This window comes from Tasmannia lanceolata, unplaced genomic scaffold, assembly GCF_043159265.1.
Source record: "Tasmannia lanceolata isolate RefF3 unplaced genomic scaffold, GAP_Taslan_0.1 ptg000002l, whole genome shotgun sequence".
NCBI lineage: Eukaryota > Viridiplantae > Streptophyta > Magnoliopsida > Canellales > Winteraceae > Tasmannia > Tasmannia lanceolata.
The window spans coordinates 6,759,809-6,784,958 of NW_027518679.1; the positions used below are offsets into that span (position 1 = coordinate 6,759,809).

Consider the following 25,150-nt stretch of genomic DNA (forward strand, 5'->3'; position numbering starts at 1 on the left):
CAATGAAAAGTGTGTTTCTATTTCTTATATTTCTATTTGGATCAGAATATCAATTATCAATGTTTTTAATCTAGTGTTTATACTTCCATCTCAGGATTCTGACATTAAGCAGTCATAGCTCCCAGAAAAATTGCAATTTTAAAAACTAACCTGGTCCCGTCAGTCTTCTGATTCCAGGCTGAGTAGACAATCTTCGTCGCCTATTTCATTTACTTCCCCAGCGTCACCTTTGTCTCATTTTCTGGAAATACTTTCACCCATCCAACCCACCCTAGTCTCAATGGCGGATTCCACTGATCCTATGATAGCCATACAGAAGATGCTAGAAAACCTTACTCGTGACATGGCGAGTATGAAGGAAGAAATGACCCACATGAAGACTCAAATTGGCGACAAGGTTTCCACTTCTAGAGGACCGATACCCCTACCTCCTCGTGTTGCATCTCCGGAATTGAATAAACCTACTATTTCACCATTAGAGTTTGACTTGGATGACAAACAATACGCCGAGGAGTATTGTATCCCTAGGATCAACAAGGAAAGAGAGATGTATGAAAAGTTTGAGAGAGAAATGTCTAAGAAGTTCGGAAAATTAGGTCAAGAGATGGAACACATGAAAGTCCAGGGACCGAAGAAATTTGACGTCTCCGAGTTGATGATGTCCTCTACAGTCGTTTTACCGCCAAACTTCAAAGTCCCAGATTATGATAAGTACGATGGGACCGGATGTCCTCGGAACCATATGAGATGGTTTATCATCCTTTCAAGCAATATGGCCTGAATCGTGAACAGATGGCCCAGCTATTTCCTATTTATCTGGTAGGGATAGCAAAGAAATGGTTCCTAAGGCTGAAACCAGATGAGGTCAGGACCATGGAGGACATCTCTGACAAGCTTATAGAGCAATTTTCGATGGAGGAAGGGATATAGGTTACGAAGAGAGACCTCAAATAGTTGAAACAAGTCCTCATGAGACCTTGGTCCCTACCTCATTTATCAGGCACTGGAGGCGCAAATATGCCCAATTAAATCAGAGGTTATCGGAAAATGATCAGATAAAGTTGGTGGTCAAGAGTCTGTCTACTCAAAATTTCCATTTCATGGTGCCACAACATTATCCTAATTTTGACCATTTAATTCAAACGGGAACGCAAACTGAGGATGCTATAGGCAAAGGAATGAAGGCTAGACCATCACCATCTGATGTCAGAGAAGGCAATAGGCCGAATGTTATACAGAAAGAAGTGAATAGTGTGAATTATGTCATACCAGTGGCGAGAACAGTAACTGAGGTGTCAAGACCGGCAGAGAAACATGCCCTAAACAATTTGAACTGCTTCCTTATCCCTATCCTGTTATTTTAAAGAAATTGATTAGGATAAGAAGATAAACCTTCCTGATATTAGGCAAGTACCAGATCCATTGCCTAAGTATTGGAGATTAGACCAATACTACGAATATCACCGGAATTCGGGTCATCTGACAGAAAGATGCCTAGCTCTGAAGTATGCCATTCAGAAAATGATAGATAATAAGGATTTGGAAGTTGAACGACCAAATACTACTCAAAAACCCCTCCCAAATCATCGTGGTGTTCCTCCACCCGTTATCAATGCTATTTTTTTCAATGAACCTCTTCTTGACCTGTCAACCCTCATTTATGCCATAACATCCGATAAACACTATGTACTGAGGTTGGATGATGAGCAGATCGGAGAATTGACAAAGGAGAAGCCTTATGTCCTTTCCCTAACTGATGGTGACTTGGTAGAATCTTCTTCTCAACCTTATGTTCTTTGTTGTGAAGACGTTGAGGAAGAGCAAATGAACAAAGCACCATATGTTTTGAAAATAGAGGATGATGATTTGTTGTTCCTCGATGACCAGTGTGATGAGCTTCAACACGTCACAAGGGGTGGTCGTGTGTTCAAGCTTCCAGAATTGAGTGCAGAGAATCCAAAAGAGATAGCAAGGGCTGCAGGGAATCAGAGGCAGAATAAGCCTGTTACAGAGGAGGAAGATGAGAGCTTATTAAAGCAGTTAAAGAAAACTCAGGCGAATATTTCTGTATGGGGTCTGCTCATGTCTTCATCAAAGCATAGAAAGTTGGTTTTTCGAGAACTGAACGCAACTCAAGTCTCTGTCGATACCACTCTGGATGAGTTGGTGAGCTTAGTTGCCATGACAAAGGCGTCAAGGGACCTATCTTTTACAGATGATGACCTGCCTCCTAAGGGTCGAGACCATACTAAACCTCTCAAGCTCACAGTCATTTGCAATAAAAAGAAGGTTCTAGAGGTATTAGTAGACAATGGGCCCTCTCTGAATGTTTGTCCATTGAGTACTGCAACTACCCTTGGATTTGGGCCAGAGAATTTTGTTCCTTCTGAGCAAGGTATTTTAGCATACGATGGAACCCGTCGCGACGTTATTGGGACTTTGGTCACTGAAATCCAAATAGGAGGAGAAGAGTTTGAAATAGAGTTCCAAGCCTTGATATTAAGGCATCTTTTCTGTTACTACTAGGTCGTCCGTGGTTGCACAGAGTTCGGGTTATACCATCCACGCTGCATTAGAAGTTGAAGTTTATTCGAAGTAGTAGGGTGGTCACTGTGAAAGGCAACCCTGATTTAGAGATAGGCCAGATTTCCCAGGAGTTGATTGTTGCCAAAGCAGGGGATATGAGCTTAACTGGTTTTTCGCTAGAGGTGACTGCTATTACCATGGAGGAAGCGATGAATGAAGAGATCTTCTTCCTAAGCGGTACTAATTCCAAAGTTTTCAAGATGATTTGCCAACAAGGGTATATACCAGGTGCCGGGTTAGGCAAATATATCAGGGTATGACTGAGTCCCTAGTGTTCAAGACTTTCAATGGCCTATTTGGGCTAGGATACAAACCCACGAAGAAGGAGATCATAGAGATGAAGCGTTATATGCTAAAGTGGGCCGAGTGTCGTCGCCGTGGCTTAGACTTACCTATGGGACCTTTGGATTTGACAATGAATGGCCGTTTTCGCAAGGAGGGAGCAGATGTTCCATTCTGCAGTTTCACTGAGGCCTGGGTTGATGAGTCGACTGGGCAAAGGTTGCCAGGGTTTGAAATTTTCTTCGACCTCGAGCTAGCAGATAATGAGCCAGTAGGTGTGAAGATCACAGAGACAGAGTCAGAGACAGATTGGGCTAACTGCATGGTGCCAGAATTTCTGAACTCACTTTTTGAGGAAGGGTCACAGACTGTGGCCATTATTGACATGAGCACAATGATATTAGACCCCACATATCTGATCACCCCGGCAGAAGGACATTTCACTAACTGGACCTCTCAGGTCCTCCCTCAGGTTACCTTTCAGTTTAGTCATACTTCTCGAAAAGAGTCAGTCGTTCGTAAGTATATGTCAGTACCAGAGTTTGAGTCTGAGTCTTTTTCTTCTGATGATTCTTTTGATGCAGGTACTGTAGAGGTCAAGTCAATCCTTGGAGTTGGTGATGTGTCTCCTGCTAGTGAGGTCGAGTCTGAAGACATTTCTCCTGATGTACTTGATGTTTCACATGTACATATTTCTGAGTGTGTTGACACCAATGTCAACATGTCTATTTCTGAGTTTGTAAATACTATTCCGGAGTCTGTAAAGCCTGAAGTGGGCTATTCATCATCTGATGTATTCAATTCAACTGTCAATGAAATAAAAGACTCTTTATTGTACTTTTCTGTTTCTATTTCTTCTACTGAATCTGCTTTAAAATCTGATAATAATAATAACAATCAAGACTCCCCCTTTGACGAGGATGCCGACGAAACTCCCTTTAGAATCAAACATATGATTCAACAGGAGGAGGGTCGCCGAGCAAAACCACTCGAAGAGGAAGTTGAGACCGTGAATATAGGTGATGAAACCTTGATTCGGGAAATAAGGATTGGCAAAACTTTATCTCCTAAAGAGCGTGAAGAATTAATCGCCTTACTTAAAGAGTTCAAGGAGGTTTTTGCTTGGTCTTATGATGACATGCCGGGATTGAGTGAGGATAATGTCCAGCACAAATTACCTTTAATCCCTGGCATTAAGCCAAAGAAGCAGAAACTCCGAAAACTCAAAATTGAATGGGAGTTGAAAGTTTATGAAGAAGTAAAGAAACTTCTAGAAGTGAAATTCATCTAAGTGGTCGAATACCCTGAATGGCTCGCTAACATAGTACCAGTGCCCAAAAAGGATAGGAAGGTTCGAATGTGTGTTGATTTTCGGGACCTGAACAAGGCAAGTCCGAAAGATGATTTTCCATTGCCGAACATTGACCTCCTGGTGGATAATACGGCTGGACATGCACTTTTATCCTTCATGGATGGATTTTCTGGGTACAATCATATTAAGATGGCACCCGAGGACATGATAAAGATAGCATTTATTACTTAGTGGGGTACATATTGCTATAGATGAATGCCGTTTGGTTTGAAGAATGCTGGTGCTACTTATCATAGGGCTGCAACTATTCTTCTTCATGATATGATTCACAAAGAGGTTGAAGTCTAAGTAGATGATATGATTGTAAAGGCGAAGACACGAACAGAACACACAATTGCCTTGAGAAAACTCTTTGAGAGAATCAGAAAATATCAGCTTCGCTTGAATCCAAACAAGTTTGTATTCGGAGTTACATCAGGTAAACTCCTAGGATTTATGGCCAGTGAAAGAGGAATTGAGGTTGATCCTCAAAAGATCAAGGTAATCCAGGAAATGGAACCGCCTAAGACAGAAAAGCAGATCAGTGGTTTCATTGGGAAAGTTCAATACTTGAGGAGGTTCATATCGCAGCTGACAATGACATGTGAACCAATTTTCAAGCTTTTGAAGAAGAACTCTCCAAAGAAGTGGAATGATGAATGTCAGGAAGTGTTTGAAAAAGTTAAACAATGTTGATCTTTGCCTCCTCTCCTATCACCCATTATTTCAGGCCAGGCCTTGTTGTTGTTTTTGTCGATCACAGACACGGCTATGGGTTGTATGCTTGCTCAGAAAGATCCATAGTCTAAGCGGAAAAAGCCTATTTATTACATCAGTAAGAAGATGCTAGAATATGAGATCAAGTACTCCATTTTGGAAAAGACTTGTTTAGCATTGGTTTGGGCGACCCAAAGGCTTAGACATTATCTATTATTGATCAAGGTTCTTTTACTTTCACGGATGGATCCGTTGGAGTACTTGTTTGAGAAACCTGCCCTTACTGGAAGAACTGCAAGGTGGTTGTTATTGTTATCTGAGTTTGACATCACTTATGTCACTCAGAAGTCCATCAAAAGATGGGTTATAGCTGAGCAGTTAGCTGATTCTCCTACAGAGGAGAATGTTTTTCTGAAAGGTGAGTTTCCTGATGAAGAGATCATGAATATTGAAGAAGAAACTCCAAGTATCAAGTGGTTGATGTATTTTGATGGAGCAGTCAATAATTAGGGTCAAGGAGTAGGTGCAATTTTGATATCTCCAAAGAGAAGATTATATCCCTATATCCATCAAGCTGCAGTTTGAGTGCACGAATAACATGGTAGAATATGAAGCCTGTATAGCAGGACTTGAGGCAGCTTTAGCTAATCAAGTTCATGACATAGATGTGTTTGGGGACTCAATGCTCATTATTTGTCAATTCAATAGGCAATGGAAAACTCGAGAGGATAGATTGAACCATTATAATACATATTTGAAATCTCTGGTTAAAAATTTTAGGAGTATCACTTTTACTCACTTGTCAAGAACCAGGAACCACTTTGCTGATGCTTTGGCTACTTTGGCTTCGATGCTAGACATCTCTGCAACTATGGAGGTTCAGCCTTTAGCTGTCAGATTACAGTGGGCTCCTGCACGTGTGAATGTGATAAAAATATTGGCAAGATGTCCGGATGGGAATACATGGTATACGGATATCAAGAACTTCATTTTTGGCAAGGGGCTCCCTCCTGAAGCTTCAAGCAAAGAGAGAAAAACTCTTTAGAGGCTAGCTACCAACTTCATCGTTTGTGGTGAACACAAAGCTGCAGATCTTATTGAGAAGACTCATGAAGGAGTTTGTGGACCGCATATGAATGGTAAAATGTTATCTAGAAAGATTTGAGACTTGGATTTTATTGCCCACAATGGAAGCAGACTGCTTTGCCTTTGTGAAGAAATGCCATAAGTGCCAAGTTTATGCGAATCTCATTCATATTCCTCCTTCAGAGTTGCATTCTTTGACTTCGCTATGGCCATTTTCAGTATGGGGAATAGACATCATTGAAAAGATTTATCCAAGATCCTCGAGTGGCCAAGAGTGCATTTTGCTAGCTATTGACTATTTTACAAAGTGGATTGAAGCTGCTTCGTATGCTTCCATAACTTCAAACACAGTTGCGAAGTTTATCCGTACTAATATCATTTGCAGATATGGAGTACCTCATGAGTTGATTTCTGATAATGGATCACATTTTAAGAAAGAGATAGTACACCTGTGTGAAGAATTTAAGATAAAGCATCATAAGTCATCTCCTTACAAACCTCAGACAAATGCGGCTGTAGAGGCAGCAAATAAGAATATTAAAGTCATTATCAGTAAGATGACTGAGACTTATAAAGACTGGTCGAACAAACTTTCTTATACCTTATGGGCTTATAGGACATCGATCAGGTCTTCAACAGGTGTAACTCCGTATTCTTTAGTGTACGGAATGGAAGCAGTCCACCCTGTTGAGCTGAGAATCCCATCATTGAGAGTGATGGTGGAAGCTGACTTGCCAGAGTCTGAATGGGCAAAAGCCAGATACCATGAGCTGTAGATGATAGATGAAAAGAGGCTGAGAGCCTTATTTCACATCTAGGGATATCAAAGGAGAATCGAAAGAGCCTTTAACAAGAAAGTCAAGGTCCGAGACTTGAAGCCTGGAGATCTCGTTTTAAAGTCCTACAGGACACCGGTATTTGATCCCAGAGGAAAATTCAGGCCAAACTGGTATGGTCCTTATATTGTTGATGAAGTCCTGCCCGGAAAAGCCGTAAGACTCCTCGACGAAAATGGAGAAAAATTAAGAGAACCGACAAACTTGGATCAACTCAAGAAGAATTACGCTTAAGTACACCAGGAGGCCATCCTTGGACGATTTGAGCTTCAAGCTAACATCCCAAATGTTTTAAAACCGTTTGCAAACCCTTTGGGCCAATATAAAAAAAAAGCTTGTTTTCTTTGATAAACCCAAACTAGGGGCATCTTTTTTAGTAAAAAGAAAAAAAAAGCGAGCGAACTACGCAGACCTGATTCCCATTTCTTCAGGGATACGTAGGTAATCTAGAGGGTCCGGATTCTATATAAATAAATTCAAACAAACCAAGATTTACCCTACTTGAACCTAAGCCTACCTAAAAGTCCTTCTGGTGTATTTTAGGCCCAGGTTTGTAGAGAAATAAAAAAAATGATGAAGTCTTAGACCTGCTAGACTGAAAACCTGCAAGGGTGGTCTAGGCAAGAGTTAGGGTCATTCACCCGCTAAGCTGAAAACCTGAAAGGGCGGCTTAGGCAAAAATCAGGGTACAGAGCCTGCTGGATGGAAAATTTGTAAGGGCAGACAGTCCAGGCAAAATATAAGGCATACGGTCCGCCAAATCGAAAACCTAGAAAGGCAATTTGGTCATGGCAGTGGCTTCATGCAGAGAAGACAGAGCTTCAAAGAGCCAGCAAGACTTTCATTTTTCTTTGGCATCACCCCAATGTTTGAGTAAGCGCCAGCAAGGCTTCCTTTGGTGCTCTTTGAGTTAAGGAGGTTGAAACTAAGCAATCTAAAGGGATAATAACCATGACTAAAATACCGAAAAGGGGAATGAATCACCTTTAAACACGGTATTCAAAAGACTCCGAGAATGGTTGACTTTTACCATCTTTAAAGCACTTATCAGTCTAAGAAGCAGATTCGGACTCTCTTAATGTTAAAGTCAGGTGTTTGTCAGAGTCCTCGTTTGTTACTTGTTACTTGTCAAAGTTTTTCCTTTGTCGAGTCGAGTTCCAAGTTTCGAGGTCTTGTTAGTCAAAGTTCTCCCAAAGCAAGGGTGATGAGTAAAACAAACCTTAGAGAAGTAGAGAATTTGTGGCTCCTGTGAACAAATGCAAAGCAGAGCAGAGTTCAGATAGTGGCAGGCTCTTAAACCCATTTGAAGTATCAGCGGTTGGCAGAGATGAAGAGAATTTCTGATTAGAACTAGTTTCTTGTACTTGAGAAAAGTTTTGTAAACCCAAGTGTTCTTGAGAAAAGTTTTGTAAACCCAAGTGTTCTTAAGAAAAGCTTTGTAAACCCAAGTGTTCATATATGAAAGCTTTTTGTTCAACCCTTTTTTGTTTTGCTCTCCAATGAATTTTGTCATAGAAGTAATCATACTAGGGGCATCTTTTATGACTTGTCTCATAAAAGATGTCGATCAAGCAATGATAATTGAGATGGCTATTCTCATTAAATAGAGATATAGAAGTTTGAACACACTCTTTTGGCTCAAGCTCTTCAGTCAAATTGTCTCTTTTGAGAGTCAAGTTTTCAGAAAATCTTTTCCCCAGCAGAGTCTAGAATTTACTCTCGCAATTTTCAAACCCCAGCAGAATGCTTTTCACTTGTTTTAAAAGGGTCAACACCTGAAATTTTCTTCAATTTTCTTGAGTTTTATCTTCAGCAAAGATCATGCATTTTTAGTCACTTGTCAACAAATGATTTATCCATCTAATGAAATCAATCAAGGTCAGTAAACTCTTTAATCATTTCAGCATGTTTTCTTTAATAAGGTAAGAAATTGCTAATGGCTCCATGATTTGGAGTTTGGCATTTTCTCTCTTCTTTTTGTAAATTTTTGCCAATGGCTCCGTGATTTGGAATTTGGCGTTTTCTTTCATCATTTGGTAAATTTCTGCCAATGGCTCCGTGATTTGGAGTTTGGCATTTTTTTTCATCATTTTGTAAATTTCTGCCAATGGCTTCGTGATTTGGAGTTTGGCATTTTCTTTCACCATTTGAAAGATTTTAAAAATGTTTTCGCCAATTGCTCTATGATTTGGAGTTTGGCGGTTTCTCTCATCATTTGAAAAGTTTTAAGAAGAAATTGGTAGTCGCTCCATGTGTTTGGAGTTTGATTATTTCTTCATCCATTTGAAAGATTTTAAAAGAGGTTTTAAGAGGAGATTATTAGTCGCTCCGTATGTTTGGGGTCTGATTATTTCTTCATCCATTTGAAAGATTTTAAAAGAGGTTTTAAGAGAAAATTATTAGTCGCTCCATGTGTCTGGAGTCTGGTTATGTCTTCGTTCATTTGAAAGGTTTTTAAAAGAAGGGAATTTTCGGTGAAATAGCTCCGCAAATTTGGATTCCGGGCATTTCTCAACTCATTTGAAAAGGATTTTTTCTTAAAGGAATTTCTGGTGAAACAGCTTCGCATGTTTGGAGTCTGGGCTTTTCTTTAATCATGAAGAGTTTTTTACAAGTAAAAAACTACCAGTGAAGAAACTCCGAGTTTTGGAGTCTGGTCTTTTCCTCTTCGCCTGTGACAATTAACAGTGAAATGCCAAGTAGTGGCCTGTTTAATCGTCACTCTGCAATGTACCGCTACCTAATAAGTTAGGAGTCAGGTATATCTGTGTGGATTTATATGGAACCCTTTTCACAGGACCATATCAATCTTGGATGACCCGATACCTTCAAAGAGAGGAGCCAGGATTATTTGGATGGCTAAACAGATGGATTTTCAGCAATGGTCTGTATAGTTATCACCCTTTTATTTTGAGGCAGTTTTGACAATTAACCAAGCAATTTTTGGTTTGATTATCGAGACTTGCTCATCCATATAAATGAAATCTATTTGGACAATTGATCGAGCGATTTTTGGTCTGATTTGTCTGTAGAAACCCCTATTCATTGATACAAGTGATTGTTTGGGATATGATTTTTTTCTGATGAGCTCAATGAGTGATTGGATTGTGTTTGTTTTTATAAAAATCATGTTTGACTAAAAAAAATGTGAGTTTAATGTCTGTTTGTTTTTGTTAAAGTCCTTGATTGACCAATATGGTTTGTCGAGTTCTGCTATTAGAGAGAGGCTATCACATTTTAGATATCATTGCTGGCGAGAATAGAGAGAGACTATCTCATTTTAAATGTCGAGAGTCGGTGAGAGGCCATCTCCCGATGTTTGCAGATTTTGAGTCTTATTACAGAGTCGTTTTGTTATTTTTACCCTTGCGAATACCATTTTAGAGTCAAAACCCAAAAATTTGTTCGCTTTGTTATTGGGTCGGCCAAAATGTGTTGTCTGTTCAGCTTTGACATTCGTGTGACAAGCATGCTTTGCCAAAGAGGGGCATCTGTAGACACCCCATTTTGACCGAACCCCTATTTACTTTATTTGACCAAAAACCCTACCAAATTAGTGAATTAGGACCCCGAATTTCACCCTAAGCTAGGTTAGGGTCCCATCAAAGTCCCTGCAAAATTTTGTTAAAATCCGAGCTAATCTGTCTAGCGAATGAACCAGGAAATGAATCGTAGTGTAAACTAGAAGCGGGGTGATTTATCTTCTAGAGTGCCAAACAGGAGGCATATGGGACACGATTTCTCCGTGCGCCTATCAAAATTCGCACATCCGCGCGCCCATAAAAACGGTAGTGCTAATATCAACATCCTATTTTTCTATAAAAGAGTTGTTAAACTCATTTTAAAGGGTATCTAGCTTTTTCCCTAATTTGTAGAGAAATTTAGCGTTTTGAGAGAGAAAAAGGGGATTTTGCTCAAACCCTAGCTTTGTTCATCTTCGTCCTCTCAAATCACCTCACCGGAGCTCCGGCCGAGTTCCGGCTAGGAATTCTCATTTGATCAGCTGTGCTAGTTTCTTCTCCTTTTGCTGATATTTGTAGAAACCTTGATATCATCACCTTTTTCATCTTTCACACCTTTGAAACCCTAAGTTCTCTTCCTTCTCCGATCAATTTCCGGCAAGATTGTGAGTTCCGGCTAATTTTTTATTCAAGTTTCTTTGTGTTTTCTCTGCAATTGTGAAGATTCTACTTATCACTACTTTGCTCAAGCTCCTTTTCCTAAATCTCAAACCCTAGATTTACCATTTTTGGTTTGGAAACCCTAGATTTAAAGCTTTAAATCTTAGGTCTGCAATTTAGAGCAATTTCATCATCATTAATCTTTAATTTCATCATTTTCCATCAACCGGCCCTTGAATCTTTAGATCTGTACTCTTAAGCTTTGAAAATCTTTAGATCCAGTTTATTTTAGATATTTTGGCATATAAGTTTGAGATCCAGTTGCGATTTTTGCGAGTGGAGGCAATTTCGTTGGAATCTGTTGAGTAGAGGGACATTAACGTTCCATAGGGGAATTGCGTTCGAGAAGCGAAGAAAGAACTGATAAAGTAAGATCTGGCGAGCAATTGAAAAGAGGAAGATTAAATAGATCTATCTTATAAGTATTTTATTTCTATTTTTAGTGCGTGGAATGATTGTCTGAATGTGTGTGCCTTTTATATTATTTATTGATTCGTACATTTTGATAATGTTTGATCATTTTTGTTATGTGCTGTGCTTATAATCATGATAAAAAACAGCCATTATATTTCTTATGGAACATGTTGTTTTGTGTTAATTTGGAAAGCTACTTATCTTTATTTTTCCCAAGAATGGTAGTAAATGAGATAATTAATTTGTTGTTGAATAAAGGATCAGTATGTATTTAGGCCATCAGTTGTGAGCAATGACAATGAATTCTCCATCCTAATAGATCGTATGGTTAAATGTTTATGATAGGTTGGAGTAGTGTTTCGTAATGCCCATGAAGGTTTAATCAGTTTAGAAAGGGGCCAATTGTCATAATTGGAATAGATGTTTTGGTTTCTATGTCTCAATTTCAGAATGGGTAGGTTCGCTCTGCTGTTTGTATCCATGTGGGAATTTCACCTAATTTTGCATACATGAGTTATTGTTAGCTATTTGTATTCTATTTTCATAATTACTGATGAAAGTTTTCCTCATCGAATAGTCTTCTAAAAGTATATCCTCTGTTTCCTTGAACTAATTTGCTCAAGCCTTACACTGTTTGTCATATTGCATTTGTTTTCTTTGTTTTGAATGGATGGGTTTAACTTTGATTTAGTACAATTCATTTTATTAAAAAAAAAAAAGTACCAGCACAATTATAGTTGCTTAGTATACAAACTTTTATTTGGATTCTATAGTGCTATTCTTTTAGTTCAATTGATCAGTTTATGTGGTGGAAAAGAAAAGAAAAACAGGTGAGGTGTTATAGAAATGCATTGTTTTATATAAGTGAATATATTTGCTCATTTGATTGTGAAAAAAGTTAGAAAGTAATCTCATTAGGAAATGTGGTAAGGAAATTCTTTGAGACATTCCAATAAAGGAAAGCAGATGATTTTTATAAGGTATTGTTTATAAAATTGGATCAGATTTTGACAAATAAAATTATTACACTTTGAAAATGGTATGGTTTTAGTTACTTCAATGGATTTAATTTTGTATGGAATTAGTTTTTTTAGAGATGGCGATATAGATAATTAGTTGCCTTGTGTTGTCTATAAGAATTCTATCTCATTCTTTACATTATGCGCATTATATGTATTTCTCTTCAAAAGCTATTTGTTAGTAAAGAGGTAATGGCCGTGCTTACACAGTTTAATTTTTTAATTAAAATTGTCATATTTTTTACGTTCCTAATATGAAAGAGTCTTTTGATATATTTCCCAGTTGAAAATCATCATGGTAAAGAGAGATTTATTAAAGAAATAATTTCTTTTTAGTTTTAAATGAATATTTTTTTTGGGCTACAGGTATACATTAATTTGTAAAATTTTGAAATTCCTTAAGCTATTCAACTGTTGTTTCGTAGATACCTATGAGAAATTTATGATAAATTTTTGTAGGAAAAGATTTCTATTTTGATTTGTTGAATGGAACAAGAGATTTCAGAAACAAGTTTTAACTGAATCATGTATGAGAATCCATTTTTATAACTTATATTATCATAGTTCGATTTCTCTTCTTCTCTTGGTGTCAGCTCAGTTATGTTTTGATGTGGCATGATCTCAATATTGTTTTACCCCATTAGTTGATTTGTAACAATTTTAAGAGAATTATAACCATATCTGTGTAACAGTTCACATGCTTAATGATAAGATAAGGTTCTGCCTGTAGCAAAATTTTAGTAGGTTAATATTACTTTTTTGTTTCATCGAATATTTTGGTTGGAAATTATATACCATTTGTTGATCTGGAGTTTACTATTTTCATATATGTTCATAAGCACATTATATTCATTATAAAGAGATTGGGTACACCAAATTATTTCTTTCAATCAAATACTATTTGCAAGTCAGTTAAGAATGGATTTGTTAGTGCTGTTGAGCTCCAATATTAAGGAGTTATCCGAAAGGGTTAATATTGGCTGAACAATAAGTTTTTTTATTGAATAGACAAGTGAATCTCAAATAAGTAGGTTTCGACATGTTCAGATTGAGTCTGAAATGAATCTCTTTTAGTGTGTTATTTGTTGTCACATCCAAGGTTTGTAATATACTGTTATGCTTTTGTCGATTCCTTTTATTATAATATCAGCTTAGTCATCTTGTTGATAATTGTACAATTAGAGTATCACTAAAATAAGAAACTGTTTATGTCTTTCCCATGGTTAACCTGCTTGCATTATAATAGTTATTTATTTATTTATTCAGTTTATTCCATTGTTGTGAAAATCTTGCTAGAGTAATCTGCATGCTGGGTCATTTCATGTGAGACTTGTTTATTCTCTTAGACCTCTTTAGTCATTTATTTTTCCCTTTGTTCATTGCAAGGGCAATGAAAGAGTCATCTAGAGCCTCCATTTAGGAGACCATTGTGGTCTCATTAGAAAGTTACACTAGGAGACTATTTGAGTTTCACATGTAGTTGTACTCCCTACAAGTTGGAGACCAATTTGGTCCGTTAGTTACCTTGGTCCTTTATTCATTGCAAGGACAATGATAAGGTTACTTGGAGCCTCCATAGAAGACTTGCTTTGTCTCATTAGTTTTAGATGTTTCCTCTCCATTGTTAAACATGTTTTCACTTATTTCCACCCCCTTTATGGAGTGTTGGTCATGCTTTGACTTATTTGTACTCCTCTTTAGAGTTGATTGTTTAGGAGTCTATCATATAGACTATTAGTTCACCCCTTTAGTTTATGAGTTTATCCTATAGTCTGCCTTGTAATTTTAGAGTTTACTTTTATAGAATATGAGGTTATTTTTAGTGTTTCTTCCTTTTTAGAGACTATATTAGTCTTGTTAGTACCTGCTTATTTGGGATCTAGCTTTCATAGTTAGGTCACCAGTTTACCTTTTCAGTTTCTTACCTTTTGGCCTTGGGAGTTTTACCTTATGGTGTTTGTACTCTGCCGCGATATAGATTATAGAGTATGTTTTCTTATTTTGCTCATTTTGGCTAAAAGTGTTAAAAAACATGAAAAATTTAAAAGATCAGAAGTATTTGAAAACATCAAAAATCTTAAATCATCTAAAGTATTGAGTGTTTTAGGAGTGTAGTTTAGGAAAGTTTGTTTCGGAACTACGTTGGCTTGATCCTCTTTCACGAGGTACATAGTGCAGCTTGTGATCTTTATCCCAAGTCCAGCCAAACGTTTTTGTAAAAAAGCATTCCCACTTTGTAAATAGACTTTGTAAATCTTCCAAAAATCATTCTAACAACTTTAAAACCTTATTTTTTTCAAAAGGATCTTCCTCTAGAGTTAGGAGTTTGTCCTAGATAGAGAGTTTTAGAGTTAGGATTTTTGTATTTGATGTGTTGTGTGTTTTGTTTGTGTTTGTGTTAGAGTTAGGAGTTTATTACGCCTACGTCCGATCAGTTGGCAATTCACGTTGCCGACTAATGACTAGGTCTAGGATGCATTAGTGATCCCATTGTTTCCCTTAGGACACAAAGCCTAGTTACACATAGGTTGTAGGAACCACCTGCATTAGCTTAGGGCTAACCTGCATTTAGTTAGGGCATATAGGGTGTCCTAAAATCCGCAATCCACTGGAATTCAAATAATCGCATAAGAAGCTTTAATAACTAGTCCGGTCTTTTAGGTCGGGTCTAGCTTAGAGGTCTAGATGTCTTAGGCATCATAGTTTAGAATAGGCGCCAAGAACTACGTTGCTTTGATTCTCGTGGAGGCGGGGATACGTAGGCAGCTTTGGATGAATACAAGACCATCCAAAGAATTGAGCAAAAATTGTTTAGAGTGTAAGGTTTGTTGTGTTGCATCGTGTGTGGTATCATGTTATATTGCATATTTTGTTGTGTTTTCTTACATTCCTGTATAGACCTTATACCTTTAACTGTAGCATGCATGTGTTTGACCACCACCACGTAGACACCAGTTAGGCATGTCACTCATAACCTAGTTGTGATTAGGCGACACTTCTTCCATTTATTTTGTGCATGCTTATTATTTTATCCCCGGATCACGCATGTTTAGGTAGACGTCCACTCGGGGATATTTGTTCCTATTTTACATGATTTTCAGCCAAAACTCTTTAAGGTTAATAATAAATGGCATAAGATACCAAGTGCTTGCACTCGGACGAATTGGGGGTGCTCTTCGGACTTTCTCCATTCGTATTCAGGTACGAGCCCATATATATTTCTGGTTATCCATGGTATACAGAGCATATTTGTTTTTGGGGTTCCATAGCCAATCCATGGATGGCGACTCTGAGTTTGTTTTAGGTACGTCTTGGTTTGAGGATTTATCCTAGGATCAAGAGGTATCTCATTTATCGCCACTCGTGCTATGCTATGAGGGTGGCATCCGTTTCGAGAGTTCTTTGGTAGATCTCTCCTTCACACGTGGATGATCCAGAGGCAATTGGGAGCTCCTCCCCCACCTCTCTCCCGGATCGGGGTCCATAACTGACCGCAATCAGGGAGGAGGACTTCGTGAAATGGCCAACCAAAATGCTCTCGAAGGGAAATAAGAGACACAAGTCCAAGTACTGTAGATTTCACAGGGGTCATGGCCACGACACCGATGAATGCCGACATCTGAAGGATGAAATCGAGCTACTAATCAACAGAGGATATCTCAAAAAGTATGTGAAAAATAGTGATGATAGATGGGAGCGTAGAGAGAAAAGCCCGGGGAAGAGGAGCCCTCGTTGGTTTCGACTGTCACCCGCGCGACACAAATCTCCTGCCCTGACGAGCCCTCGTCCAGAAGCGAGCCGGCCTCAGCTTAATGGTATCATCAATACAATCACAGGAGAGCCCGCAGCAGGAGGAAATTCGTCATCGGCCCGCAAAGCATATGCCCGCCAAATCAATGTTGTCCACACCAGCAACAAGAAAATGAAAATAGAAAATAAGATCTCGTTCTCAGATGCGGACCTCGATAACCTGATATTCCCTCACGATGACACTTTGGTCATAACCATGCTCGTTGCTAACTGGGAGTTAAAGAAAATCCTGGTCGACAACGGAAGTTCAGCCGACATCCTCTATTATCACACTTTTGAAAAGATGATGATAGGAGATGACCGTTTGAGGCCGCCCAACTCAGACCTGTTCGGATTCTCGGGAGAACTCGTTAAAGTCGTGGGACAGATTGAGCTCCCTGTCCTTGTTGGAGAACCACCCCGTCAAGCTTTCACAATGATCAACTTCCTGGTAGTGAGGGCCACTTCCGCTTATAACGTTATCTTAGGAAGACCAGGGCAGAACCTCCTCCGTGCTGTTGGGTCAGTAAACCATCAGAAAATGAAGTTTATAACACCAAATGGCGTAGGAGAAGTCAAGGGAGATTAGCCGCAGTCTAGGGAGTGTTATCCCATGGCCCTTAGAGGCAAAAACACATCGAAAATGCTCCTAATCGAGCTACTCGACCTGAGGGATGAAACTCAAATTATTGTGAATGAACCAGTCAGAGACCTAATTTCTATTCCTCTGTGGGCAGACCACTATGAGAAGACAGTTCAAATCAGCTCTCCTTGGATGAATACACTCGGAGGGAGCTCATCCAGTTTTTGAGGGATAATGAGGATGTCTTCGTGTGGGCCCCCTCGGACATGCCTGGAATAGATCCCAAGGTCAGCACACATAAACTCAGTGTCGATCCCACCTCTAAGCCGGTAAAGCAGAAAAGAAGACATTTCGCCCCAGAGAGGCGACGAGCAATCAGAAAAGAGGTGGAGAGGCTCTTGAGGGTAGACTTCATCCGGGAGATTCAATACCCTGACTGGCTGGCAAATGTGGTGATGGTAAAGAAATCCAACGGAAAATGGAGAACATGCATAGACTTCACCGATTTGAACAAGGCCTGCCCAAAAGACAGCTAGTCACTGCCGAAAATTGATCAACTGAGAGCTACCTCGGGCCATGAGCTATTGAGCTTTATGGACGCCTTCTCAGGATACAATCAAATCCAGATGTATGAATCGGATATCCCGAAAACATCCTTCATAAAGGATCAAGGAACCTACTACTACAGCGTAATGCCCTTCGGTCTCAAAAATGCCAGAGCGACATATCAAAGGCTTGTAAATAAGCTCTTCAGGAATCAGATCAGATGGAATATGGAAGTTTATGTCGATGGCATGTTGGTCAAAAGCAAGAAGAGGCCAGATCACATATCCGATCTGAAGGAGACGTTCTAGGTTATGAGAGATCACAATATGAAGCTCAACCCAAGCAAGTGCACTTTCGGAGTTGCCGTCGGGAAGTTACTAGGCTTCATGGTAAGCCAAAGAGGAGTAGAAGCAAACCCTGATAAAATCAAGGCCTTAGTGGAATTAAACCCGCCAACCACCATTAGAGAAGTACAACGGCTTAAGGCAATGGTGGCCTCGCTGGGGCGTTTCGTCTCAAAATCCGCTGAAAGATGCCTCCCCTTCTTCAATGCCATCAAGGGAATCAAAACCAGCCCTTGGACATCAGAATGTCAAGCTGCATTTGAAGAACTGAAACAGTACTTAGCCTCCCCACCTTTGTTGACCAAACCAGAGCCAAGACAAGAGCTAGTACTATACCTGTCGGTGAGTCAGATGGCATTAGCAGTAGTGTTAATTCGAGAAGAGCACAACCAACAGAAGCCCATCTACTATGTCAGCAAGGTCCTACACGAGGCCAAAATCAGATACAACCTAGTGGAAAAGATAGCATATGCTCTCATCATGGCGGCCGAAAAGTTGAGGACGTATTTTCAAGCACACACAATAAAAGTCTTGACGGATCAACCGCTCAGACAGATCCTCCACAGGCCAGACACATCAGGGCGACTGGTGAAGTGGGTTGTAGAACTCAACGAATTCAATGTCAAATACCTACCGAGATCGGCGATAAAAGCTCAGATACTGGTAGACTTTGTTGCGGGGTGCACTGTTCCCTCTTGAAATATGTCGTCAGATATAACTCCACCTCCAAATGCAGAGGAGATAACTACACCTGGGCGGCAGATCCAAGCTGGGATGGTTCAGCCCACAGGTGCGGAGCCTGCCGCTGCAACTGAAGAGCAGAATCAGCTGCCCGAGGAACCACTCTGGGAACTGTATGTGGTCGGGTCTTCAAACAAACTAAGCAGTGGAGCTGGCCTGATTCTTACCGGGCCCAAAAACTTCATCATGGATTACGGGTAAGATTTGGATTTCGTGCATCCACCAACAAAGCAGAATACAAAGCTCTCATCGCCGGGATGAATCTAGCGGTCCAGACTCGTGCCCAAAAGCAGAGGGCGTACTGTTATTCCCAACTGGTCGTCGACCAAGTCCAAGGAATGTATGAGGCCCGCGGCGAACGAATGATTAAATAGCTAGCAAAAGTTCACTGCCTAGCCAGCAAATTCAGAAGCTTTGAAGTTGTTAAGATCCCAAGAACGGAAAACATGAAATCGAACGTGCTTTCGAAATTAGCTGCCTCTGGTTATACCGCTCTCGGGAGCATACGCATGGAGTTCCTAAAGGAGTCGAGCATTGAAAATGAGATTGTTGAAATAATGCAGGTGGAGCACGAGCCGTGTTGGATAGATGAAATCATCAATTACCTGCGTGACGGAAAACTCCCTCAAGAAATGAAAGAAGCATGCAAAGTAGTACAAAGAGCAGCAAGGTTTTCCCTTGATGGTGAGAACCTATACAAAAGGTCGTACACGCTCCCCTACTTGAAATGCCTCCGGCCAGGTGATGCATCATACGCCCTGCAAGAAACGCACGAAGGAATTTGCGGCGAACACTTGGGGGGCAAGGCCCTGGCCATCAAGGTGCTTCTTAGAGGCCTGTATTGGCCCAACTTAAGGCTAGACGCGCTGAACCTTGTTAGAAAGTGCGAGAAATGTCAGAAATTTTCTCCCACTATTCACCAACCGGTTGTACCCATGACTGCGATCATAAGTCCGCTCCCCTTTGCTGTATGGGGGATGGACATTTTGGGACCTATCCCACCAGCCTCCGGAGGACGAGAATTCGCCGTTGTCTCAATAGACTACTTCACCAAGTGGGTGGAGGCTGAACCTCTAGCCAGAATCACGGAGCAGAACATACAGACCTTCTTCTCAAAGTCGGTGATTTGCAGGTTTGGTATACCCGCATCCTGATAACAGACAATGATAAACAGTTCGACAGCCAGAGCTTCCGAAGATTGTGTTCAGATCTGAAGATCGAACATAGATTTACATCTGTAGCTCATCCCCAAACTAACGAACATACCAAGGTCACAAACAGGAGCCTACTCCAGAGGATCAAGAAGAGGTTGGATGAGAAAGCGGGATGATGGGCGGAAGAGTTATACCATGTCTTGTGGGCATACCGAACCACACCACGCACCGCGACAGGAGAGTCACCCTTCAACTTAGCTTTTGGAACGGAGGCAGTAATCCCAGTGGACATCGGCGTCTCATCTCCCCGAGTCTCTAACTTCAGTGAGCAGTTCAACGGGAATGGGCTCTGGGAGAGCTTAGATCTGCTAGAAGAAATCTGAGAAGAATCCAGCGCAAGGACGACGGCCTATAAGCAGAAAGTGTCCAGCTACCACGACGCTAAAATATTCCCAAGAGAGTATTGCTTGGACGATCTAGTCCTATGGAAGGCGGCAGTGCCTCAACCAAGAAGGGTAGACTCTCCCCGACCTGGGAGGGGCCGTACCGGGTAAAGGATGTCATACGCCCTGGAAGCTACAAACTAGAGACGTTAGGTGAGCACCAGCTCCCCCACGCTTGGAACTCCAAAAACCTGAGGAAATACTACCAATAGATTGCCATCTTCAAAGTCCCAAACGACATTGTAATCCCTGAAAACTCTCACAGTTAATGAAAAAGGCCACATCTTTTGCAAGCTCTACACATTTTTAACCTCGGGTTAAAGATTAATTGGTTCACTCCGGTTCATCACCCATAGACAGGAAGTACACTGCTGGTCGGGGACAAACCAGCGTAGAAAACCAACTTTGAATAAAAATCCAAGTTTTTAAGCTTGGGTTAAAGATTAATTGGTTCACTCCAGTTCATCACCCATAGACTGGAAGTACACTTCTGGCCGGGGACAAACCAGGGTAGAAAACCAACTTTGAATAAAAATCCAAGTTTTTAAGCTCGGGTTAAGGATTAATTGGTTCACTCCGGCTCATCACCCGTAGACCGGAGTACACTTCTGGTCGGTGACAAACCAGGGTAGAAAACCAACTTTGACTAAAAATCCAAGTTTTTAAGCTCGGGTTGAAGATTAATTGGTTCACTCCGGTTCATCACCCATAGACCGGAAGTACACTTCTGGTCGGCGACAAACCAGGGTAGAAAACCAACCTTGAATAAAAATCCAAGTTTTTAAGCTAGGGTTAAAGATTAACTGGCTCACTCTGGTTCATCACCCATAGACCAGAAGTACACTTTTGGTCGGGGACAAACCAGGGTAGAAAACCAACTTCGAATAAAATTCAAAGTTTTTCGACTTGGATTATAAACCGCTCGGTTTGCTCTGGTCGGGAACGAACCGGGATAGGAACCGCCATTCTAGGTCAAGATCCAAGCCCATAAGTTGGGATATAAAAGTTGATTTCAATGGACTAAAGAACCAGGAAATTAAGCACAGTTTATTCCGAACAGAGATGAGCAGGAGCACAAGCAATGATTTTGACATTCAGAAAGTATAACCATTCACTATTCATAAAAGCCCAAGCGGGCAGATGTACAAAAAATAAGCCTCCAGGGGCCTTACTAACAAAAAGAATGTCCCAAACTGCCGAACCAAACAAAAAGAAAAGGGGAACTAGAAGATCAGGAATCCTGGCGACTGTCGTCCCCCTGAGGGTCATTTGCCTCTGGTGCGTCCGCGACTGGAAGGGCGCTCTGCTCGCCCACTTCCTCCGCCTCTAGCTCAGGCTGGGAAATGCCGTCCAGAACGATCTTTGGGTGAGCGTCCTTGACTCGCTCAAGGCAATCTGTGAAACCCAGCCTATAGGAGTCGATGGACAGATTGACGAGCTCCGCCTCCTTTTCCTGCACTGGCCTCCTTCTCCCGCTTACGGGATCTCACCCTCTGCTTGTTGAGGGCGTCAAGGGCCTTCTCCCCTTGGGCGGTCATGTCACTATTTAGCCTTCTGATCTCCTTGTCCCTATCCGCAATGGACCTTCTCAGCTCTGCGACTTCCTGTTTCAGCTTGCCGATTTCTATCTCGGATTGGGTAATCGCTTTGGAGAACCCCCGGCTCTTCTCGCAAATGTCATTATAGTAGCATCCGATCTGCAAATAAAAGGGAACAAGATTAATAACAGGCTAGAAAATGAACGAATAGGAGCCAAGTTAAAATTCTAAGTACCTGGTAGATCGAGGTGAACATAGCCTCCTCGGCCGTGCCTGGGGGCTCGTTCATAACCTTGAGCTTGTCCTCCATCAGCAAGCCCTTTGTAACAATATCTCTGGCCACCCAGCTGTCTCCCAGGCCGGTATCGTTCTTCTGAACACCCCAGTTGGGGTGGAAAACGTTGTCCCCGTGCCGTGCAGGGGAGGCCACAAGGGCGGAAATCATGTCCTGACCAGATCCACTCCCCCGGCCATAAGTGCCCACGATCTTCACCGTGGGTTTAACTCCCTTGGGCCGTGCGTCCTGGGCAGCTACAGGAGTGGAGGCTTTCGGGGTCTTCCTTTTCTGGCCCCTGCCAAGAGCACCCTGCCTCACCTTCTCCAGTGCGAACTGCTTCTGCATCTCTAAAATCCACCAAGAACACAACTAGCATCAGTCACTAAACTAAAAAGAGAAAGCGAAGGGATGCGAAGGCTAGCCTAAAACCACCTACGTGCTTGGGTCTCAGTACTAATGCCAAGGCCAACCAGAATCTTCTCCCTAGAAAACTCCGCACAATGGATCAGGCCCCCTCATTGCAGCTCCTCGCAGATTTGGGCAAACGTCGACTTGTCCTCACCCTCGAAGAGTGGCTTGCGGCTTAACGCAAGCATGTCCGGAGTGGACCATTTTAGAGGAATCGGCCAGACCCCAGTAGGTTTGCTGTCCTCGACATACAGGAACCTGTTTTTCTACTAGTGTATGAAAGTTGGGATGCCCGTGATCATCTTCACCTCAGGCCGTTGGCTGATATAAATCCATCCTCCATCCTGGTGCCTCTTCAGATGTCCGCAAATATGGAACAGCGGTATGGATAAATTCCTTTCGAGACGACATCGAACCAGGTACATAAAGCTGATCAGCGTTCTCCATGAGTTTGCCACCACCTGAGCAGGGGCCAAGCCATAATATCGGAGAACCCCAACAAAGAATGGGTGTAGCGGGAACCTAAGTCCGGCTCTAAGGGCCTCCTCATATGTGCATACATCAGAACTGTCGTTACTAGCCCTATCTCCCTCGATTGCCGCTCTCAATCTAAACCGCCGAGGGATACAATACCTATCCCTGACCTCCCCTAGTTGGGACTCGTCAAGGAAGTTCTCCTCGTACAGAGCCTGGATATTATACTGCGGGTTGGCATCTATCCGGGCCTCAGCTATGACCTCAGCAGCCCGTCCCGGGATGAAGGATGTGGATGCCTCGGCGATATAACTCCCCTCACTCGCCTCTGCTTGGTCTGGGCTATCTACTCGGACTGGGGTGGTGTTTAAATCAAAAATCACATCGTCCCCAATATCTACAAACTCGTCAAGGTCACCTATATCTTTCCTATGGCCGGCCATGTAAGAGCCGGGAATCCTAATCGGGTTGGATTTGGTCATTTCCGACGAACTAGAACCTGAACTACTGGTGGGAGCGGATCCGACTGGAGGTGACCTGGAGTCTGGCTTAGCACCAGAACTACTACTACTGGACATCAAGAATACAAAAAGAAAAACAGACAAATAAAGGAAAGACGCACTGAAAGAAGATTACCGGTCCGAAGGAAGGCACTTAACCCAGCGACGACCACGACCCCAAAGCTACTCACAAAGCCGAGCAAGCAGAGCAGAAATAAGGCAAAAAGAAAATGAAGAATGAAGAATGAAGGGGTAAGCAACGCCTCTTATAACCTTGAAGGCTTGAGGCGGTTCGCATTCGCGAACCTAGACATGCCCCTCATTAATGGAGCACAGCACGAGGCACGAGGCGACACGTATGTATACGTATATAGACTCGTATATACATATGTGTATACGTACGTATATACATACGTATATGGACGTATGAATATACATCCAAGAGCTTTGACCGTTATAAAAATCTGGTCGTCCCAAGCCAGCTAGGATGTGGCACGTGCATAACACGACAACAATCTGGTCGTCTAAAGTCGACCAGGATATGGCGCGTCCACAAAATGATAAAAATCTGGTCGACCCAAGCCGGCCAGGATATGGCCCGTGCACAAAACGACAAAACTCTGGACGTCCCAAGCCGACCAGGATATGACGTGTTACACAAAACGAGAAAACTCTAGTCGTCCCAAGCCGGCCATGATAGGACGCGTTACATAAAACGACAAAAATCTGGCCGTCCCAAGCCTGCCAGGATATGGCGCGTCCACAAAATGACAAAAATTTGGTCGTCTAAAGCTGGCTAGGATATGGCGCGTCCACGAAACGACAAAATCTGGTCGCCCCAAGCTGGCCAGGATATGGCGCGTCCACAAAATGACAAAAATCTGGTCGTCCCAAGCCGGCCAGGATATATGCTCGTCCACAAAACGATAAAAATTTGGTCGTCCCAAGCTGGCCAGGATATGGCGCGTGCACAACACGACAAAAATCTAACTATCCCAGGCCGTGCAGAGGGCTTGGCCGGGCAGAGTAATTCGCTTCATATTTCTGGTCGTCCCAGGCCGTGCAGGGGGCTTGGCCGGGCAGAATATTTCTCTTCATATTTCTGGTCGTCCCAGGCCGTGCAGAGGGCTTGGCCGGGCAGAATATTTCACCCCTTATTTTTGGTCGTCCCAGGTCGTTCGAGGGCTTGGCCGGGCAGAGGAATTCGCTTCATATTTCTAATCGTCCCAGGCCGTGCAGAGGGCTTGGCCAGGCGAAATATTTCACTTCATGTTTCTGGTGGTCCCAGGCCGTGTAGAGGGCTTGGCCGGGCAGAATATTTTACTTATTTCAAATATGTATTGCCTTTGAGAAAGAAATTAAAAGCCTTGAAATCACAAACATTGAACTTGTTGAAAAATATAAACATGTTGGGGAAAATGAAGAACAAATAAATGAAAAACTCTCTAATAAGAATCAAAGACTTCAAGAAGAACAAGATGAACATACTTCTAAGTCTTGTGATTCTATTTGTTTCTTATCTACCAATCATTACTATTGTACCCATTGTGGTAGATCTGGACATCATAATTCTGAGTGTAAGCTTAGAATTGTGAAATCTAACAAGTTTGTTTGAATAAGAAAAGGTACACTCCCACAAACAAACTTGGATGGAACCAAAGAAATTTGGGTTCCAAAAGAATCCCTCTAATCTAATTAGTGAATGCGTTACTTTAGGGGCTATGCTAAATGTTCATATCATTCACATTCTTACTAGATACTTTAATTCACCGAATACTCTTTGTATCTAGTTTTCATGAGCTTAATGATATATCTTTTTAATTTTGAGCTTAGATACTCATCATTATTCATGTTCTTAATAGTTTGTATCTTTGCTCTTTG

At 41.6% G+C, this 25,150-nt stretch overlaps 2 protein-coding genes across 2 annotated transcripts; both read left to right on the plus strand.

Moving 5' to 3' along the window:
* Nucleotides 1–16,004: 16,004 nt before the first annotated feature.
* LOC143887787 (uncharacterized) lies at nucleotides 16,005–16,850 on the plus strand. The gene has a single exon (XM_077391964.1). The coding sequence runs from the start codon at nucleotides 16,005–16,007 to the stop codon at nucleotides 16,848–16,850; it is 846 nt and encodes a 281-aa protein (XP_077248079.1).
* A 2,071-nt stretch (nucleotides 16,851–18,921) lies between these two features.
* On the plus strand, nucleotides 18,922–19,629 carry LOC143887799 (uncharacterized). Its single transcript, XM_077391990.1, has one exon. It carries the CDS (start codon nucleotides 18,922–18,924, stop codon nucleotides 19,627–19,629), a length of 708 nt encoding a protein of 235 aa, XP_077248105.1.
* Nucleotides 19,630–25,150: the final 5,521 nt, after the last annotated feature.